Here is a 22,600-nt window from a genome sequence, read left to right on the forward strand (position 1 = left end):
AAAGGGAAGGATGGAGATGACACAGCAAGTGCAATTATAAAGAAAGTGAAAACTGCATTAAATTCTGATGTGAATTTTGATTCCGTTGATGCCTTTTTTTCATCTATTGGGATTAATCAAACTATATTTGAAAAAGCATACAACAAGTGTTCCAAAAAGAAAAGTATTGTCTTGAAAAGAAATCCAAAAGATGTTTGGGTAAACCAGTATAACAGAGATTTACTGCGTGCTTGGCAAGGGAATATGGATATTCAGTATGTCACAGATGCTTTTTCTGTAGTTGTCTATATACTTAGTTACATTACAAAAGCAGAACAAGAAATGGGACTGCTGCTTCAATGTGCACAAAATGAAGCGATCAATGGAAATCTTGAAGCTAAAGCATCATTAAAACAGTTGGGAAGTATCTATCTGCACAACCGAGAAATTTCAGCTCAGGAGGCAGTGTACAGACTGACAGGCATGCATTTGAAGGAATGTTCCCGTAAAGTACAATTTATTCCAATAGGACAAAATCCTGTAAAGATGAGTTTGCCTTTGCATATGCTCCGAAGCAAAGTGGAAAATGACCAGTCGGATGATGAAGGCAGCTTTTGGATGACGAGTATCACTGACAGATACAAGAATAGACCAGAGAAAGAACCACTAGAAACTCTATGTCTTGCCAGTTTTTGTTCTGAGTACAGAGTTCTGACAAAATCAGAGGTTTTCACACAAAACAAAACAGCTGAAAATAAAATAATTAAACTCAACAATAACAATGGCTATGTAAAACGAAGAACACGGACTGAACCTGCAGTAGTAAGGTATCCCAGGTTTTCACCCACAAAAGATCCAGAAAAATATTATCATTCATTGTTGCAGCTTTTCTTACCACATTATGATGACTGTGATCTGAAGCCGAGCAACTATCACACATATGAGGAGTTCTACAAAAGCGGTGTCATAAAATGTGGTTCTGAACTGAAACAAGTGAAATCAATTGTTGATGGCAACAAAGAATTTTTTGAAAAGGACAGTGATAAAATTGAGCAAGCTAAACAGCTTTTAGATCAGAATATTGATTTAGAAGATGCCTGGGCCCAGATATGTCCTGAAACAGAAAAACAGCGTGATGAATGCATAGAACTGATGAAGGATCAAGTGTTGCCAGATGAAGATGACAGTCGAGAACTTATTCCAGATCTTATAGGAAATCCTCAAAGTGTGTGTACCATTGAGACAAATCACAGTACAATGCCCAGAGATGATGCTTTGAATTTACTACGGTCATTAAATGAGGAACAATCGGCTGTGTTCTATAAAGTGCGAAAGTGGTGTCTACAGAAAATACTTGGACAAAATCCTGAACCATTCAGATTATTTCTCACTGGTGGAGCAGGCACAGGGAAAAGTCATCTAATTAGGGCAATACAGTATGAGTCTACTAGACTGTTATCTCAGCTGTCTGAGAATCCTGATGACATTACTGTACTTTTGACGGCTTCAACAGGAGTGGCGGCCTTTCAAATCGGCGCTTTAACAGTACATAATACATTTTCAATTGGTGCAAATGTCAGACTGCCATATCAGCCTCTTGGTGATGACAAAATAAATTCATTACGCACAAAATTGGGTACTTTGCAAATTTTGATTATTGATGAAGTGTCTATGGTTGACCATCGTCTTTTCTCATACATTCATGGAAGGCTGCGACAAATAAAACAAACTGGTGACTACTCTCTCTTTGGAAAGGTGAATATTCTGTGTGTTGGAGATTTTTATCAACTTCCTCCAGTGAAAGGAACTGCTCTCTATGCTGATACAAAAGGAGTAAACTTATGGGAAAATAACTTTGAACTTGCTGAATTAACTAAAGTTGTCCGACAACAAGATTCAAGCTTTGCTGAAATGCTAAATCGTCTAAGAGTACGTAAGAAAAATGAAAGTCTTACCAGCACCGATATTGTTATGCTGAAAAAATGTGAAACAGGGGAGAACTGTAATGATCTTCATATATTTGCAACAAATTCAGAAGTTGATAAATACAACATTGCAAGATTACATGAATGTTGCCCAGAGGCAATCACTATCAATGCTCAAGATTATGTGAAAAATTCAAAAACTGGACGAATGGAACGTAAAGTTGGATTTCATACAAAAGTTTTCAACTCATCTTTGTCTAAATCTGTTTCCTTGGGTATTGGAGCAAGGGTTATGTTAAAAAAAAATATTGATGTTGCTGATGGTCTTGTCAATGGAGCTTTTGGTACAGTTGTCCACATAACTGAAAGTCAGAACAGTGAAGATGATTTCCCATCAGCTATTCATGTGGAGTTTGATAATCCAAATGTGGGTAAAAATCAGAGATCTAAAACACGACAGAGATTTTCTCAAAATTCAACAGTAATTGAAGTGCAAGAAGACCAAGTCTCAAACGATGGTGGTATACGGCGTCAGTTTCCTCTCAGATTGGCATGGGCATGTACAGTTCACAAAGTGCAAGGACTCACAGTAGATAAAGCTGTTGTTTCACTGAAGAAAATCTTTACAGCAGGGCAATCATATGTTGCATTGAGCCGTGTAAGATCTCTTAGTGGATTAATAATTGAGGACTTTAAAGAGTCAGCCATTTATTGTAATGACAAAATTGAGTTGGCTATGAAAGATATGTCAAAATGCCCTTTAGAACTAAACAGTTTCACTAAAGCACCTTGTACATTCAGAATAGCACTGCTTAATGTACAAAGTCTGAAAGCTCACTTTCAGGATGTTCTTGCTCATACAGTTCTAATGAATGCTGATTGTATTTGTTTGACAGAAACATGGCTAAATGCAGATGATGAAGCACAAGAACCACAAATACCAGAATTTGTGTTCAAGCACAACCCAAGAGCTAAGTGTTATGACAACAGTACTGCTCTTTTTACTGAATTAAAAAAGCAGAGAGGAGGTGGAGTTGGAATTTATTGTTCTGATAAAATTGAGTGTAACATCTTTACTCCTGAGAACTGGAATTTAGAAAGTTTATACTTTATAATTCCACATGTCAATTTGACTGCTGCAGTTTTGTATAGGCCCAGTTCATATAAAGCTGACATGTTTCGACAGCAGCTATTACATGTTATTGAAGAGATAGAAAAGCATCCAGGACAGAAAATAATCATGGGAGACTTTAATGAAGATATCTTGACTTCATCAACATTAGTAAAATTAATGGAACAACATGGGTACAATCAACATGTACAAAACCCTACCACAGAAAAAGGAACATTAATAGATCATGTTTATACAAAAGATATGGAAGATATACATCTTGACATTGTGCAAACTTACTATAGTTTTCATCAGGCAATACTCATTTCACTGTAAAATTTGTAAAAAGTGCAAAAAAAAAGTATGTGTAAAGATTCCGCCTGCCATTAGAGGAGGGGGTGGGTAGGGAGGTAAGACATAAGAAAAGGCGGCTCCCTGGGGAGGGGAGGTAATGGAGACCGGGTTGGCTGGCACAGGGGTTGATTGGCACAGGGATCATTTTTAATTCTTTTTAAGTTTGCGTCAAACTACTGAATATCATTTTAAATATGGTTAATCCTCTGACGGTCTTCTGATATTTTTGACCCCAAATTACATTTTTATTCTTATAATTTTTATTTCATAATATTTAAATAGGACTCCAACTGAACAAAATTATATGGAAAAATATCCTGTGTTTCTTGGATGTATAGTATCCATTTGTTAGTTGCTGTCATCATAATCAAATACTGATTCCCCTTACCCATGTAGGCATGTGAAGTATTATTAAAAGTGTATAGGGCAGACATTTGAAGGAGGCTTCTGCAATGTTGAGGTCATGTGATTGGCCCAAGGTTATCTAGTCAGGCATGAGGCCACTCCAAAACAATTTTTGTTTTCTACTTTAAAACTGTGCCAATCAACCCCGTAATACATAGACACCAGTGTGGATTTTGAGTAGGACATACTGCTGAATTTGTGGGATTATATCATTGTAATAATTGCAAATAATGTTGTTTTGTATACATGAATACAGACTTTACCAATGTAAGTCTGCACCTAAGGCAATTATCAAAACTGCACAGCAGCTGCTTATAATGTCAATAACTGATTGTCCATGCGACAGTTTTTATTTTGTTGTGACTTTTGTTGTTAAAATAGTACAATGAGTAATTTGTCTGTCATTTTTTTATTTCTATTCTATTTCAGTGAACAATAAAATTATATATATTTAATCTATTTATGTTTTTCATCTTTTGACATTTTTTGCAGGGTTATTTAAAAGTTTTATTGAAGATAGTGTCAGCCAACTCAGGTCTCCTCCTTTTTAATTTTTTTTTGTTTTTGTTTCTTTAGTTTTTTGCTAAATACACTTTTATTGTGCTTGAACCAGAAAGTTTGGGCTATTATGCAAAACCATACCCAATTGTTGTCACTTTATAGCATGGCAATAGGTTGACATGTGGGCTATGGTTATTTTTTTATAGGAGACACACACACGCACGCACATGTCGCTTGCACACACACACACACACACACACACACACACACACACACACACACACACACACACACACACACACACACACACACACACACACACACACACACACACACACACACACACACACACACACACACACACACACACACACACACACACACACACACACACACAACATTATTACAATAAAACACATTTTGGTATCAGTTCTGAATAGAGAATCAGAATGGCCTCCCACAAGCTATGTCCTTGCTGTAAAGTATTTGCATTCGGTGAAAATTTTGTCAGTATGTAAGTAGAACCATCTCCTCCAATTTTCTGTGTAGCCAGTGGTCTTTTTTTATTTTTTATCCATAGTAATAAATATTTTAAAATAAGAGGGCATGTCAGATACATTGACATCAAAATCAAATATATTGTAAATTAGGAATATATATGTAATTTTCCTGAATTAGTTGTGTTAGAAGTGTGATGATTTCATTCAAAATCATCATTGTACAGCATATTTTATGCTGAGTACTTTGAAGCTGTGTAGTTCTACTTACAGCACTGTTTTCATTCTCAATGTTGTAATACCATTATTCATTTTTTTTGTACAGCTGATTTTATTTATGCATTTAAGTAAATCATGATTTAAAAAAACTACTTCCACATTCGCCAGCAGAAACCTTTCTCAATCCACAAACAATCTGGAATTTATGGACAACTGAATATCTCAATCTTTATAAAAAAATATTTGCATTTCATCTGTCATCTGATTAAAGAAAAGTGACCTTCTCCAGTTACCATCTGGTATACAACAAAACAGAAAAAAGGGATTAGAAGGCTTTCTTGCTGAACAAAGAATCATCAGACTTGATGTGAGTATATTTTTTTATAAATAATGCTTTGAATATGTTTTTCATAACCATATAATTTTTTTATTGTCATAATATTGCATAAAACTATATTACACAACAAAATAATGTTTTATTGTTTTATAGGACTATGTGGACACTACTAGTCATCTTTCAGCCTCTAGTCTTGACTACATGGATACGTCATTGAGGTCATTCACAACAGAAACTGTTTACCACAGGAAAGTACCAACAAACAAAATCTAATTTCATTACAATTTGTATTTCAGTGTGGATACAATGTACATTTAATACATTTTTTCCAATTTATTTATTGTAACTGCAACATACAAAAATGTACAAGTATATACGCTATTTGTTTCTTATAACTATATTACAAATGTACCTATCATATTGACAAGTCCCATGGGTGTGGTTTTGCATAATACTCAAAACTCAAATGTAGTAGAAAACTTGCTGGTTTAAGCTTAAGGTCAAGATGAAGGAAGTCATTAGACAACACTATTGTAACAGACATGTTCCGTATACGTTTTAGGACTCATATTTTTCACGGATTAAGTTCCTGTTTCCAGAGCTGTATTACATCTTTGTAATGTGTTATGGTTCCTTGGTTAGCCATTATGGTTACTTGTGTCTAGTTAAGTTCATCTTTATATATTTGTATTTATACTCCTCTTTTTTTAGTTCATTGCTAGTGATTGTATTAGTTTGATTATCTGTTTAGTTTAGTTTCATTTTGTTTTATGTTTTTTTGCCATTGGCTGCACCTTGGCATTTTGCTCCCTTGGTTCTGTTGTGGCCTGGCATCCCTTCACCAGGGTCCCTCCTCCTTCCAATTCTGCCCTGGTCTGACATCTCCACAGTTCCACAACAGACTTCCAGGCCTATGGCTATGTTTGTACCTTGGCCCTCTATTCTAGCATTACAACCCTGCTTCTCCAGCCCTCTGGCTCCATCTTGGTCTACAGCCTTCCAGACTCTGCCTTAATCTTCTGTCTCCTCGGCTTTGCCCTGGTCTGCACCACCAAGGCTCCACAATGGATCTATATCCCTCTAGCTTCATCAAGGCATCCCACTCTCCCATTCTTTGCTGAATATAAAGTAATGTTCACAGATACTATAGGTGCATATTTTTATTATTTATAAATCCTGTGTTATGTTTTTTCATATGCATATTAGATGTTCATTTCTTCTTGACAATGCATAAAACTACAATAAACATAATTTTGTTTTATTGTGTTATAGGGCTAAGAGGACACTACATGGCTGGACCCTACATTGGGGTCCTCCATCTCTCCTGCTCTGCAAGCTTTGTCACTCCCATTGGCTCCAACTCATCTGCAGATCTTCCACCTTGTCCCTGCAGTCCAGCGACATCACCCTGATTCTCAATCTGGCTCCATCTTTATCCGCAGCATTCCTGATTCTGCCTTGTTCTTCTGTCTCCTTGGCTCCAAGCTAAGCTCCACTGTGGGTCTCCATCCATCTGACTACATCAGGCCATCCAGGCCTTGACAGAGATTTGATGTGAGCATATTTAGTCTTTATAAAGGCTGCTTTTTAATATATTTTTGTCACATGCATATATGTTAATCTTATTATCATTGCATAACACTACAATAAACAATATTTTTTTTTTTGTGTTTTTTGTGTTTTAGGGCTATGAAGACACCTACTTTAAAACAACTAACTACACCTGCATCTTCCAATCATTTGGCTCTACTGGGCTTCTCTATCTGTCCAGCTCTGCCATCTTCATCAGTTCCACTGGCTTCACTTCCATCTCTACCTTGGCCCTCCGGTCCAGCATTATTACCCTGGTTCTCCAGCCTTCTGACACTATCTTGATGTCCAGCCTTCCTGACTCCAACCTTTTTTCTGTTTACTGGACTCCACCCTGGTCTGCACTATATGTCAGAGTCAATGTAAGCACATGTTTTCATATTTATTATTTTTTATTATTTATATATATTATTTGTTAATCTTCTTAACATTTCATAAAACTAGTTTTGTTTTATTGTGTTGTTGGACTATGAATACAGTACACAATCTGTCATCTAGTTTAAAACAACTGACTATGCCTGCACACTCCAATCCTTTGGCTCTACTGGGGTCCTCTGTCCATCCAGCATCTTCATCACCCCCACTGGCTCAACCTCAGTCCACAGATTTTCCATCTCCACCTTGGTCCTCTGGTCCAACTGCATCACCCTGGTTTTCCAGCCACCTGTCTCCATCTTGTATGTATCTCTTGTTCATCTGATATGCACAGCTCTGCACTACGTAAAGCTCCACCATGTGCCTCCATCCTTCTGGCTCATCCACTATGCCATTTCTGCCATTGCCACCAGTATTGGTTTTAAAGTGGTATCTTTCTCTGCCAGCTCCACCATAGTCTCTTCCACTACCACCACACTGGCTGTTGTGATGTTGCATTTATGTATCAAAAACTGCCTTTGGAAAGGGCAGGTACTGTCATGTTCTGTTTCTGTTCCAGGACTTTTATTTTGATTAATTTTGTTTAATTGTTTCTCAGTTTATACTTACTTTCAGTTCCTGATTTCTGTTGGTGCCTATGTTTCTAGTGTGTTCTCATTTGTTTTACTGGTTGCCCATTATGCCAATCTGTGTCTGGTGAATTGATTATAATTTCTCTGTATTATATTCATTTTTCACTATCACTGTCTTAGCTTTGCTAAGCTAAGCTGTTTTGTTTCGGTTTTGGTTGCCTGTGCTTTGAATAATCATCTTTGCATTTGATTAATAAATAGACTGTACTTGATGTTACAATATCGTCAAACAAAGCCCTTGAGAATGGTGCTAGTTTTGGATCTGAAATTGTGCATTATTAAATATTTCTACTTTAAAACATAAACTGACAGTCTAATTACACCGTCCATGTTTAAAAAATAGATTTAAAAAGCTTTTAGAGACACATTGTTATTAATGTCAAATTAATAAGTGTATGGCTCTACAGATTGATAACACAAATTTATATCTATTTTTTCTTTATCATTCTGATTTCATCAGTTTTTAAATAAAGAACTACTACTTATTGTCAATAAAATCTAAGAATTCTATCATTATTTTTTGATAATTTATGAAATGGTTTATTTTTTTACTATTGTCTTTGCCTTTGAACTTTTTTTCTCTCTTTTCATAGGCTAATTCAATTATAATTGGACGAATGTTTTAAGACTGACAGCAAAAACAACAGCAGAGGTTTAAAATAAAATGAAATGGTAAATGGCTATTTTGTGATATATTATACTTTCATTTAAGTTTTAGATGGTGTTGTCATCAAATTGAGGAAGGTATTGAGGAATGTTGATTACAGTGAAATGTCATAGGTACTGCTTATTGAATTCAATAAAAATTACTTCTCATAATCACTCCATTTTGGATTGAACAGGACTGTAGTCTGACTCACTCCCTTATGTGAAAAACATGATTTAACCCTTGTGTGTCCTTATGGACATTTTTGTCCTTTTCAGTTTTGTTTTTTTGATAACTTTGTCTGTTGTAATGCTAACTGCACTAAATAAAAAAAAAGATAAAAACTATTTTGCAATAGGTACACAAAATACTCACACTTTAGGACAAAAATGTCCACACTGAAACCCATTAAAACTGCTATTTTTAATCCCGTTTCTATTTAACTATAAAATGATGCAATCTTTGTTAATAGGCTTTTATTATGTTGCCAAGGCTTCAAAATTTACATTTTTACTATTTTTTACTAGATGGTGCCATTTTTTCAGGTTTGGCATATAAAGCAAATACTTACTTTATTCCTGTTTTTTGTTTATGCGTATTATGAAGCTAATTTGATAAATTATGCAGCTATAACTGTGTGGGTGGGTTGGTATGGATGTCAGAGTGTGGTGTGTATGTATGTAATAAAAAAATTGTGTGTAGGTGTGCATGTGTGTGCTTGTTATATATGAGAGAGAAGAACTCAACTGCAAATCACAAATCACAAATCCAACCGCTGTGAACCAGAGGAGTTTTTCTGGCATCTAATGGGGAAAAGTTGACACTGCGCCCAAACAAAATCTTACTGACAGCTCATTTTTGAGATATCAACCTCAAAATTTAAACACAGCTTTTTTAGATCCATGGCTTTGATTTTCTAGTTTTAGAACTCAACATGTTTTTAAAAATATATATATTGTTTTATAAAATATTATTCATAAATCATTTTCATAAACTTAAACTTCTATAACTTTTTTTTTGTTTAACTTTTTAAACTTTTTTGACTTCAACAATAATCTGCCAAGGGTCTTCTTTAAATTTACTGAAGTCTGTGCTCCCAAGATTATTTTTTTTTTTATGAGAGTTTTTCCACATGGACATTTTTGTCCTCTATGAACCTATGTGTAATTTTTTTTAATGAATGCACAAGGGTTAATATGAATTACTAACAAGGCTCAAAATGTTTACGATTTTAGTGCAATCTCAAAATATATTTGGAAAATATAGCATTTCTTCCACTGTAAATAATTGTGGTGGTGCAAACTGTTTTCATTTCTACAAAGCATTTGCTAATTACTGTGCCTGCTGTAAACTGATACAGTGACTGGACCACCTTAAAAAAATGTACTTCATCTTCATGCTCTTAACTTTAAAGCAGGCTTTAGGTTGGTAATTTAGCCGTCAGTCACTCCCTTTTACCGTCACCCTTTTTATCATCATTTTGTGCACTGTGTAACGTAATGGAGAGCTAACAGCGTGCAAAATGTAGAGCTGAAAGAGAATTTTACTTGTGAACAGGGTCAGCGTTTACATATGTCACAGTATGGCAGTTGCCATACCCTGCCATTCAGACAAGTAGGGGAAATAAACAGCTCATGATGCTACTAGTTAGTTCTCTTGCAGCTTTGAAAAGCAAAATTAAATGCCGTGTCCTAACCAGATGCAATCAGAGGCGCAATGTAACAAGTTTTTCTGCAGCAAACCAGACTCGCGAGATCAATCAATCAAAAGTAACAGCCAATCAGACGAGTGTGTGGGCAGGCTCTCACGCTTACAAGTGCATTGACTGCTTTCACAATGAAATTAATAAGTAGTCTACAATATCAAATTCCAATAATAATTATACACTGTTTAATAATAGGCCAGAGGAGAACTGGCACCCCGACTGAGTCTGGTTTCTCTCAAGGTTTATTTTTCTCCATCATGCCCTGATGGAGTTTTGGTTCCCTGCCACTGTCACCTTTGGCTTGGCCTGCTCAGTTGGGGACACTAAAAATATGATCAAAGTTATTCAACTAATTACACAAATTAAATTTATTCATTAGGTAATATTTACATATTTAATTATATAAACTATCCAAATCAAACTATCCAAATCAAATTTTGTTGCAATATTGTCCGGTTTAACACTGTGAAGCTGCTTTGAAAAAATCGTCATTGTAAAAGCACTATATAAATAAAGTTGATTGATTGATTGATTCAATATTTTCATTATTTTTTGTATTGTTTTTAAGTCTGTTGATAAGTTCTTTTAGTGGATTTTTTTTCACATTTTGTTTAGATATAGACTAAATTGATTATTTGGGAATGTTGTTGTTGTATGGCCGGAAGGACTTATGCCATAGGCTACCCTAGGTTTTTGTGAAACGCTGCCACTGCTTGCAGGACGGACATAGCCTGATTAACTGTTGCAAAAGAAACATAACTAAAGAATAACCAAAATGCAGTAATTTCAGATTGTATTTAATTTAGTGCAAGTGATGGTGGATAATAATAATAACAAGCAGCCATTATCGGGGCCAAGCGCAAAGAAGAAGACAAGACATGCCAGCATGGCTGGAAGTCTCAAGCCAACTGCAACAATGAGCCATTAAGGACCTATTAAGTTGATTTTAGGCAAAATAGCAGTCAAATTTTAAATACAGTCAATAATAATGGTTTAATGGTTTATCACTTTCGACCAATAGGTGTCACTGTTACAAAACTGATGTGGTTTAGTCAGATTGAGATGACAATGACACATGCAAAGTTTGGTGTCAATATGTCAAAGCATTGCAGAGATACAGCCTCAAGAGTCATTTTTGCATCATGGCTCAACTCTGTTGCAGTGGTATATGAAAACTGTTTTGTCTATCAATCCGAAATCCATAACTATTTGTCAGCATGGTCTGAAGACGATACGGATCAATTTTGGTGAAAATCGGACAAACGGTCTAGGATGAGTTTGAAAAAGTAGATTTTTAACAAATAACAAGATGGAGCACAGATATGTTTGCAAAATATGGCAAAATTGGTATCTATCTTCTCGGCATGAGCCAATGAATGTATTATGACCAGTCTCATTACAATGGGTTAATTTAATCAAAAGTTATTAGCATTTCTGTACATTTTATTACAACTTTTGACCACAAGGTGGCGCTGCCCCGAAACTTTTTGAATATCTTCGGGACATAGAGCGGAAGACACATACCGAGTTTTGTAATGATACACTAGTGCATTCTTAAATTATAGCATTAGCATTTTAAACCGTAATACTGCATTGAAGTCAATGGGAATTTCATGTTTTGTTTTATTATAGCGCCACCAAGAGGCACAATCCCACCAATTTTTTTATGTGTCCTCGTAGTGAGCCCATACATATGTGTGTCAAGTTTGGTGAAAATATTTCATTTTGTTTTGGAGTTATAGACATTTATATGAAAAAACACGTAAAAAATGACTGACACCTGACTTTGATTGGATTTTACTACCCCTTACTATCAATATTTTGACATTTGGGCATTAGCGTATAGCTATCGACCTATGTTTCCGAACTTCTGAGGCTGGTTTCGTCTCGATCGGACTAGCGGTTTTGAAGATATCAGCAAATGTTTTTTAAGCGCTAAATTACAACGCTGCGCAAACCATATGCCGAAACTGGGCATGTCTTGTATCGTTGGACTCGGCAAGGATTCAGGAGCCCAAAAAAGCTACTCCCATCAAAATTTTTCACTCACACCCAAAGTTATAAGCGTTTGAAAAAAAAGAATTATCCACTAGGTGGCGCTGTTTCGAAACTTCTCAGGCTACTTCAGGGCATCGTGGTGATGACCCATACCAAGTTTCGTAACAATCCGTTCATGCGTTCATAAAATACAGCATTTTTGCACATAATTCAAAATGGCCGACATCCAAAATGGCCGACATGGTAAAATTGGATATCAGTCGACTCGGCATGACGCCCTGAATCTAATGAGACCAATTTTATGATTTTTGGATAAACGGTTCAGAAGTTATAAGCCAAAATATGCATTTTTCGTATCTCCGGACCAGTAGGTGGCGCTGCGCCGAAACGCTGCATGTTGCTTCAGGTCATGCTTGTGATGACATGTACCAAGTTTGGTTTGAATACGATAAAGCGTTGCGGAGATATAGCCTTTAGTGTGTTTTTGCAACCTCTACGTAAAATTTGTTTGTGCGTTTATTGAAAACGATTGGACGAATCAACTTAAATTCCATAACTTTTTGTCAGCATGCTATGAAGATGATCTGTTTCAATTTTCATGAAAATCGGAGCAACGGCCTAGGAGGAGTTCGAAAAAGTAGGTTTTTCAGAAAATTCAAAATGGCGGGAAAATTTGCATACCGGAAAATGACATCATAGGGTGAAATCGAATCGGCTTGAGCCAAGGAATCCGATGAAAAAAGAATTTTGTTTCTAGCCCTTAGGGGTCAAAAGTTATAAGCATAAATATGAGTGAAACTTTGGACAGGTGGTGGCGCTAGAGAGATTGAGTTAGAGGCACCAAATTTGCTATAGTGACAGCTCAGACTGGCCTCTATGAGTGTGCCAAATTTCACAACTTTTTACCATACGGTTCTATGGGCTGCCAGAGACTCCTATGGCGGAAAAAGAAGAAGAAGAAGAAGAAGCAGAATAATAAATATAGCTGCAAGCAGCCATTATCGGGGCCAAGCGCAAAGAAGAAGACAAGACATGCCAGCATGGCTGGAAGTCTCAAGCCAACTGCAACAATGAGCCATTAAGGACCTATTAAGTTGATTTTAGGCAAAATAGCAGTCAAATTTTAAATACAGTCAATAATAATGGTTTAATGGTTTATCACTTTCGACCAATAGGTGTCACTGTTACGAAACTGATGTGGTTTAGTCAGATTGAGATGACAATGACACATGCAAAGTTTGGTGTCAATATGTCAAAGCATTGCAGAGATACAGCCTCAAGAGTAATTTTTGCATCATGGCTCAACTCTGTTGCAGTGGTATATGAAAACTGTTTTGTCTATCAATCCGAAATCCATAAGTATTTGTCAGCATGGTCTGAAGACGATACGGATCAATTTTGGTGAAAATCGGACAAACGGTCTAGGATGAGTTTGAAAAAGTAGATTTTTAACAAATAACAAGATGGAGCACAGATAGGTTTGCAAAATATGGCAAAATTGGTATCTATCTTCTCGGCATGAGCCAATGAATGTATTATGACCAGTCTCATTACAATAGGCTAATTTAATCAAAAGTTATTAGCATTTTTGTACATTTTATTACAACTTTTGACCACAAGGTGGCGCTGCCCCGAAACTTTTTGAATATCTTCGGGACATAGAGCGGAAGACACATACCGAGTTTTGTAACGATACACTAGTGCATTCTTAAATTATAGCATTAGCATTTTAAACCGTAATACTGCATTGAAGTCAATGGGAATTTCATGTTTTGTTTTATTATAGCGCCACCAAGAGGCACAATCCCACCAATTTTTTTATGTGTCCTCGTAGTGAGCCCATACATATGTGTGTCAAGTTTGGTGAAAATATTTCATTTTGTTTTGGAGTTATAGACATTTATATGAAAAAACACGTAAAAAATGACTGACACCTGACTTTGATTGGATTTTACTACCCCTTACTATCAATATTTTGAGATTTGGGCATTAGCGTATAGCTATCGACCTATGTTTCCGAACTTCTGAGGCTGGTTTCGTCTCGATCGGACTAGCGGTTTCGAAGATATCAGCAAATGTTTTTTAAGCACTAAATTACAACTCTGCGCAAACCATATGCCGAAACCTGGCAAGTCTGGTATCGTTGGAGTCGGCAAGGATTCAGGAGACCAAAAAACACACTCCCATCAAAATATGTCAACCACACCCAAAGTTATAAGCGTTTGAAAAAAAAAATTCTCCACTAGGTGGCGCTGTTTCGAAACTTCTCAGGCTACTTCAGGGCATCGTGGTGATGACCCATACCAAGTTTCATAACAATCTGTTCATGCGTTCATAAAATACAGCATTTTTGCACATAATTCAAAATGGCCGACATCCAAAATGGCCGACATGGTAAAATTGGATATCAGTCGACTCGGCATGACGCCCTGAATCTAATGAGACCAATTTTATGATTTTTGGATAAACGGTTTAGAAGTTATAAGCCAAAATAGGCATTTTTCGTATCTCCGGACAGGTAGGTGGCGCTGCGCCGAAACGCTGCATGTTGCTTCAAGTCATGCTTGTGATGACATGTACCAAGGTTGGTTTGAATACGATAAAGCGTTGCGGAGATATAGCCTTTAGTGTGTTTTTGCAACCTCCACGTAAAATTTGTTTGTGCGTTTATTGAAAACGATTGGACGAATCAACTTGAATTCCATAACTTTTTGTCAACATGCTCTGAAGATGATCTGTTTCAATTTTCGTGAAAATCGGAGCAACGGCCTAGGAGGAGTTCGAAAAAGTAGGTTTTTCAGAAAATTCAAAATGGCGGGAAAATTTGCATACCGGAAAATGACATCATAGGGTGAAATCGAATCGGCTTGAGCCAAGGAATCCGATGAAAAAAGAATTTTGTTTCTAGCCCTTAGGGGTCAAAAGTTATAAGCATAAATATGAGTGAAACTTTGGACAGGTGGTGGCGCTAGAGGGATTGAGTTAGAGGCACCAAATTTGCTATAGTGACAGCTCAGACTGGCCTCTATGAGTGTGCCAAATTTCACAACTTTTTACCATACGGTTCTATGGGCTGCCAGAGACTCCTATGGCGGAAGAAGAAGAAGAAGAAGAAGAAGCAGAACAAGCAGCCATTATCGGGGCCAAGCGCAAAGAAGAAGACAAGACATGCCAGCATGGCTGGAAGTCTCAAGCCAACTGCAACAATGAGCCATTAAGGACCTATTAAGTTGATTTTAGGCAAAATAGCAGTCAAATTTTAAATACAGTCAATAATAATGGTTTAATGGTTTATCACTTTCGACCAATAGGTGTCACTGTTACGAAACTGATGTGGTTTAGTCAGATTGAGATGACAATGACACATGCAAAGTTTGGTGTCAATATGTCAAAGCATTGCAGAGATACAGCCTCAAGAGTAATTTTTGCATCATGGCTCAACTCTGTTGCAGTGGTATATGAAAACTGTTTTGTCTATCAATCCGAAATCCATAACTATTTGTCAGCATGGTCTGAAGACGATACGGATCAATTTTGGTGAAAATCGGACAAACGGTCTAGGATGAGTTTGAAAAAGTAGATTTTTAACAAATAACAAGATGGAGCACAGATATGTTTGCAAAATATGGCAAAATTGGTATCTATCTTCTCGGCATGAGCCAATGAATGTATTATGACCAGTCTCATTACAATAGGCTAATTTAATCAAAAGTTATTAGCATTTTTGTACATTTTATTACAACTTTTGACCACAAGGTGGCGCTGCCCCGAAACTTTTTGAATATCTTCGGGACATAGAGCGGAAGACACATACCGAGTTTTGTAATGATACACTAGTGCATTCTTAAATTATAGCATTAGCATTTTAAACCGTAATACTGCATTGAAGTCAATGGGAATTTCATGTTTTGTTTTATTATAGCGCCACCAAGAGGCACAATCCCACCAATTTTTTTATGTGTCCTCGTAGTGAGCCCATACATATGTGTGTCAAGTTTGGTGAAAATATTTCATTTTGTTTTGGAGTTATAGACATTTATATGAAAAAACACGTAAAAAATGACTGACACCTGACTTTGATTGGATTTTACTACCCCTTACTATCAATATTTTGACATTTGGGCATTAGCGTATAGCTATCGACCTATGTTTCCGAACTTCTGAGGCTGGTTTCGTCTCGATCGGACTAGCGGTTTTGAAGATATCAGCAAATGTTTTTTAAGCGCTAAATTACAACGCTGCGCAAACCATATGCCGAAACTGGGCATGTCTTGTATCGTTGGACTCGGCAAGGATTCAGGAGCCCAAAAAAGCTACTCCCATCAAAATTTTTCACTCACACCCAAAGTTATAAGCGTTTGAAAAAAAAGAATTATCCACTAGGTGGCGCTGTTTCGAAACTTCTCAGGCTACTTCAGGGCATCGTGGTGATGACCCATACCAAGTTTCGTAACAATCCGTTCATGCGTTCATAAAATACAGCATTTTTGCACATAATTCAAAATGGCCGACATCCAAAATGGCCGACATGGTAAAATTGGATATCAGTCGACTCGGCATGACGCCCTGAATCTAATGAGACCAATTTTATGATTTTTGGATAAACGGTTCAGAAGTTATAAGCCAAAATATGCATTTTTCGTATCTCCGGACCAGTAGGTGGCGCTGCGCCGAAACGCTGCATGTTGCTTCAGGTCATGCTTGTGATGACATGTACCAAGTTTGGTTTGAATACGATAAAGCGTTGTGGAGATATAGCCTTTAGTGTGTTTTTGCAACCTCTACGTAAAATTTGTTTGTGCGTTTATTGAAAACGATTGGACGAATCAACTTAAATTCCATAACTTTTTGTCAGCATGCTATGAAGATGATCTGTTTCAATTTTCATGAAAATCGGAGCAACGGCCTAGGAGGAGTTAGAAAAAGTAGGTTTTTCAGAAAATTCAAAATGGCGGGAAAATTTGCATACCGGAAAATGACATCATAGGGTGAAATCGAATCGGCTTGAGCCAAGGAATCCGATGAAAAAAGAATTTTGTTTCTAGCCCTTAGGGGTCAAAAGTTATAAGCATAAATATGAGTGAAACTTTGGACAGGTGGTGGCGCTAGAGAGATTGAGTTAGAGGCACCAAATTTGCTATAGTGACAGCTCAGACTGGCCTCTATGAGTGTGCCAAATTTCACAACTTTTTACCATACGGTTCTATGGGCTGCCAGAGACTCCTATGAAGAAGAAGAAGAAGAAGCAGAATAATAATAATAGGAACACTAACGATTTCAATAGGTGCCTCCGCACCTTCGGTGCTTGGCCCCTAATAATAGGAACACTAACGATTTCAATAGGTGCCTCCGCACCTTCGGTGCTTGGCCCCTAATAATAATAATAGGAACACTAACGATTTCAATAGGTGCCTCCGCACCTTCGGTGCTTGGCCCCTAATAATAGGAACGGCTACGATTACAATAGGTGCCTCCGCACCTTCGGTGCTTGGCCCCTAATAAATTAATGTTCCTATTTTATTTGTATTTAGCCTTTATATGAAAAAGAAATGTGAAATCAACATCAAATAAACATAAGACTCTCACTTTATTAATATTAATATCTTTAAGTTTAAACTATAACATAGGCTGATTATATTATTCTTAATATTCAGATGGTGGATCTGCTTCACAGCGTACAGTGCTCATATGCCACAGACGCAGTTTATTGAGCATTTTCTTTTAAGTTTTAAATTTCAGTGAAGAACAATTCATAGCGCTCTATTTTCCATTTATGCAAAATTATAGCATTTATTTAATGCTGCATTTATTTAATTAAAAATGCAGTAAACAACGTAATACAGTGAAATATTATTCTGATCTACATCATCTGTTCACTACGTGAATATATAGTAAAGTGTCATTTATTTCTGTGATCAAAGCTGAATTTATCATCATTTCTCCAGTCTTCAGTGTCATCATCATTCTCATATTAGGATTTGATGCTCAACAAACATTCATGATTGTTATCAGTGTTGAAAACAGTTTTGTTGCTCATGATGCTCCTTCATTGCTTTCATATATTGTCGCAATCGTCTGACTGTCGATCGTCACCTTTCAGCTCATAACGATTTGTATATGTAACGTTGTCCTTCAGCTGCAGCTCCAGCGTGACAGTAACGTTAGTTCTACGAATCCGCTTTTGGATTTTCTGAGAGCGTCCTCCTCATATTTAGATACGAATAAAATGACAGGTCATGCATAGATTATTTTTTGTCTCTGAAATTAAATCTTGACGTATTCACGTTGGTTTCTATGTACACTTGCCCGTGACCTCAAGAAGCGCGCAATCAACCGAGGTTAGAGAAAGCGGTCTTTAGCGTCCCTGTTAAATTGCCCGCCCTCGCTCCGGGTAACGCTGTTTGGAATCCCGCTTGGAGCGGGTCGACTAGGACCGGTGAGACCCAGTAAAAGTGCGGGGGATGAAAATACACTTTATTAAAAGTGCTGGGGACACGCCGAACCACTTCCACCCCACTGAATTAACGTTAGTCTTTCTCCTTACTTGTGGAAGTTCGTTCAGTCACATTTGTGTTGCGTCAGGGAAACTCTTTTTGTAGCTAAAACTTGCCGCTTTGGATCTATCAGCCTACTCCTGCTGAGCACTGACTGCGTTTCTGTGGTGTACGTCATCGCGCAAGTAGCCAATCATGTTCTGCTCTTTCTGACGGCTGCGCCCTGAACGTCAGTCAGTGAGGAATGCTGTAATATATTTATCGAAATATCGGAAATGTGTTTAAAAATCATATCACCGTTATTGAAAAAAATTATATCGCGATATATATTGATATTGAATTATTGTCCAGCCCTAATCTAGATGATTATTTGTGTCTTATATCACACACTTATATTCTCTATTTAGTGCACTTCACATGTCAGACCTGTTTTAATAGACAGACGTGCTCTGCATGTTTACAATTAAATTCATGGACATGTAAATGTTTGTTCAGGTGTAATGATTGTAATTTGTGAACTCTGAACACATGTATTATAAATAATTCTAACGCAAATCCATTTTCTGTTAATTTTTCATCAGGTGGCGGTGAAATGTGCCTCCAATCGGGAAGCAAGATATACCAGGATTGTAAGTCGGCTGTGCTCTCTCTGCTTTACCTCTCAGTCACTGTTTTCAGTTTTATACATCTCATGTTAACATTAATCACAGACTATAAATGATAAATATATTATAATGACTGTCTTTCTTCTAGAGCGGTTATTCCAGACCCATCCCGCTGGAAGTGGCTCTGCAAATGTTTGCCAATCGAGGGCCCAGTGCTCCTAACATCATCCAGCTCTTGGACTGGCAGGACGAGCCTCACCGATACCTTATGGTGCTGGAGCGGCCCATGCCCTGTCAGACCTTGAAAGAGTTTTTAACAAGCTACACGGGCACCAAATATGTAGATTCGGTACGCATTATTATGCGCCAGGTCACATTTGCGGCTCAGGCCTGCTGCCGGCGGGGAGTTTTTCATCGGGATATCAAGCTGGAAAACCTGCTGATTAACCCGGACACCTTAGAGGTCAAATTAATTGACTTTGGATGTGGAGAATTTCTCAACAGCACGGGTTACCGCTCCTTTTCTGGTATGTATAATTCCTCAAAGCTGCGAGGTGTGCCTCAAACTCTGGTGCCGATTGTGAGCCGTTAATGTTGTGTTAATGTAAATCTACAAATGTTTTCCTCCAGGCACAAAAAAGTACAGCCCCCCTGAGTACCGTTTGAGTGGCTACTATCACGGGGAACCTGCGACGGTTTGGTCGCTCGGCGTAGTCTTGTTCGTTATGCTGTGCAAGAAATTTCCGAGGAGCCGAGACCTGGAGGAGATACATCGGAACATCTGGACCAGAAACGGCTTGTCACAAGGTGAGATCCTCATTTAATTCTGGATCTTATTGGACAGATCAAAACAACAATGCAGGAAAAGGAACATCTGAGCCCAGTGGCTTAATAAATGATGGCTTTGAGGATATTTGTGAAGTTTAAGCTAATAATCAAACGTCTCTCCCTTCGTTCTCCACAGAATGCTGCGATTTGATTCGCTGTTGTCTGCAGGTCTTCCCAACAAGGAGGATTGAACTGGAGAAAGTCGGTCTCCACGACTGGTTTAAGGTTTTCATTACATTTTGACACTTAGCTTTATTCACGCTAGTTTTCGATATGTGCTGCGAACCTCATTTAGTCACATGACACATTACAGTGCTGCTTTTCACTCATGCTTTTAAATTTCCATTTCTGTAAACTTTATATATGTTGCCTTTTTTTTATTCATATCTCTATATTGTTTGTATACTGTATTTAAACAATAACCTGATTTCTGTTTGTTTCAAATTACAGACTAGAAGTAATAAGGACCTTATTACTCTAACCTCTGTAACCTCTGGACCTCTGAGGAACCAGCGTGCCTACTCAATTTAAAACCTCTGAAAGATAAGGGTTTTTCTGGATCTTTAAATACACACAGACACACACACACACACACTCTCATTTTATAGAAAAACGTTTTGAAGAAATGTAAATTTAAAAAGTAATTTATTTTTATTCATAAATTATTGTTTATTATACGTTATTATATGTTTTTGAGGAGGTATAATGTGACATAAAACAAGAACTAACCCTCCCCTGAATGGTGAAACTAGTCCAATCCTGATTGGTGTTACGTCATGATGTAGATGTGACGGCATACCTGGAAACTATAAAGGGGAGGCCGGCGCATAGTAGCGCAAATTATCGCGATAATTCGCAAACAAAACGCTCTCAGGCGATACGCAGTGCTCGTTCCCTCTCAGGGAACAAGGGTTATATACATAACCCGAGACGTTCCCTATATCGAGGGAACTTCGCACTGCGTCGAAACGATGAATTTGGGGAACGAGTGCCCACTAGGCCACACCAAGGATACGCCTGCCCTATTGTGAAGCTGGAGACCAGGCACAATTAGGACTGGAGCACCCTAGCGCCGGCATCGCAGGAAGGTGTTGCTGACCTTCCAAGTATATTCTCAAGGCCCTGAACAGGCATAAAAGGAAAAGCCTCCCTCCTTCCGCCGTCACATAGGGCGGGGGATGAAAAACCTGAAGAACCAATGACCTGGCCACCTAGATGGCACCCTAGGTACCTAGTTTAGGATGTAAAATGGCCTTAACTCCGCCAAGGGCAAACTCCAGGCATGTTGGTGTCACTGCCAAGGCCTAGAGGTCCCCCACTCTCCTCAGAGAAGTGATAGCAAGGAGAATTGCCACCTCAAGGGTCAGGTTCTTAGCCTCAGCCGACTCCTGTGGCTCAAAGGGGGCCTCAGCCAATCCTTCAATTACCATCACCATAGTCATCCATCAATGAACATGGCCAGATTGATAGACTGAATAAACATATCTAACTCCTCAAGTCTGATAATATTTAATTCATTTTAATTCCCATAATCACCACCAGTCAATACTGTTTTAATATTTATTCATACGGAATCGTCAACTACACTGCTGCCTCGCCCCAAACAGTATCATATGTACACCAATCGCGTGTTCAACTTATTTTATTGCAGATCCGTAATCTGGGCGCTGCCTCGGCAATGCGACATCGAGTCTGCATTATGAAGTGGCGAACTCTCATTTACTTCACTCCTTCGATGCTGAGTACGTCTAATTCCTCGGAATCAAACTACTCAAGCATCTGGTTCTCCACCCGGGGGAAGAAACTGCGCAGAGCGGGCTTCCGCACGGGGACGGAGAACACAGAGTCACTACAGGCAACCCCCTCAAGAACTGCCCGAGCGCCCTTATTTTACGAATGAAGTATCGTGTTTGGTGCTTAACTTCACCTGCCTCGATGCTGTGCATGTCAGACGGCTCAAGCATCGGGTTCTCCACCCCGGGGGAAAAGGCCGCATAGCCAGGCTTCCACTCGGCAAAGGAGAACATCTGAATTGTCAGCGAGGATGAGATGGTGCCTCAGCAGTCCCAAGACCCGCTGATAAGTTCATTAGCGAGTACAATGATTTATGCCGCCGCGCGCTGCCTAAACAGACGCGGGACAGATGAGGCTCGCCGGCCTCTTTGAGCACACAGCCAGCAGAGAGCGAAGCACCCTGAGCATCATCTTATCACAATGCCAATATGCGCGGCTCCCTCGAGAGCCACCCTAGCATACTGAACACCCAGGCACTTCACACAAAGCAAATTTGTGTCCGAGCCCGCATGAAACGGGGACACGGGTGCACACATTGCTTGAACTCTCTCTCAGTCGCCACTCACACAATATATATTTTTGACAAACAACAATTAATAGACAGA

The 22,600-nt window shown here is 38.1% G+C and overlaps 2 protein-coding genes across 2 annotated transcripts in view; both read left to right on the forward strand.

Moving 5' to 3' along the window:
- The window catches only part of LOC137075818 (uncharacterized), a 199,728-nt gene that overhangs the window by 136,323 nt on the left and 40,805 nt on the right, over positions 1-22,600 (forward strand). The gene's annotated exons all lie outside the window — the stretch shown is intronic.
- Positions 19,528-20,940, forward strand: LOC137074998 (serine/threonine-protein kinase pim-2-like). The gene is made up of 4 exons (XM_067443120.1): positions 19,528-19,900; positions 20,004-20,180; positions 20,338-20,426; positions 20,652-20,940. The coding sequence occupies exons 1-4, from the start codon at positions 19,564-19,566 to the stop codon at positions 20,730-20,732; spliced, it is 684 nt and encodes a 227-aa protein (XP_067299221.1). The 5' UTR covers positions 19,528-19,563; the 3' UTR covers positions 20,733-20,940.

The sequence above is a fragment of the Pseudorasbora parva genome, chromosome 5 (genome assembly GCF_024679245.1).
Source record: "Pseudorasbora parva isolate DD20220531a chromosome 5, ASM2467924v1, whole genome shotgun sequence".
Classification (NCBI taxonomy): domain Eukaryota; kingdom Metazoa; phylum Chordata; class Actinopteri; order Cypriniformes; family Gobionidae; genus Pseudorasbora; species Pseudorasbora parva.

What these genes read in the sequence shown, in the direction of transcription:
- LOC137074998 (XM_067443120.1), top strand. Translation starts at nt 19,564, where the DNA reads ATGTTTGCCAATCGAGGGCCCAGTGCTCCTAACATCATCCAGCTCTTG. An exon ending in GGGTTACCGCTCCTTTTCTG is followed by an intron (nt 19,901 to 20,003) that starts GTATGTATAATT and finishes GTTTTCCTCCAG; the next exon opens with GCACAAAAAAGTACAGCCCC. An exon ending in CAGAAACGGCTTGTCACAAG is followed by an intron (nt 20,181 to 20,337) that starts GTGAGATCCTCA and finishes CGTTCTCCACAG; the next exon opens with AATGCTGCGATTTGATTCGC.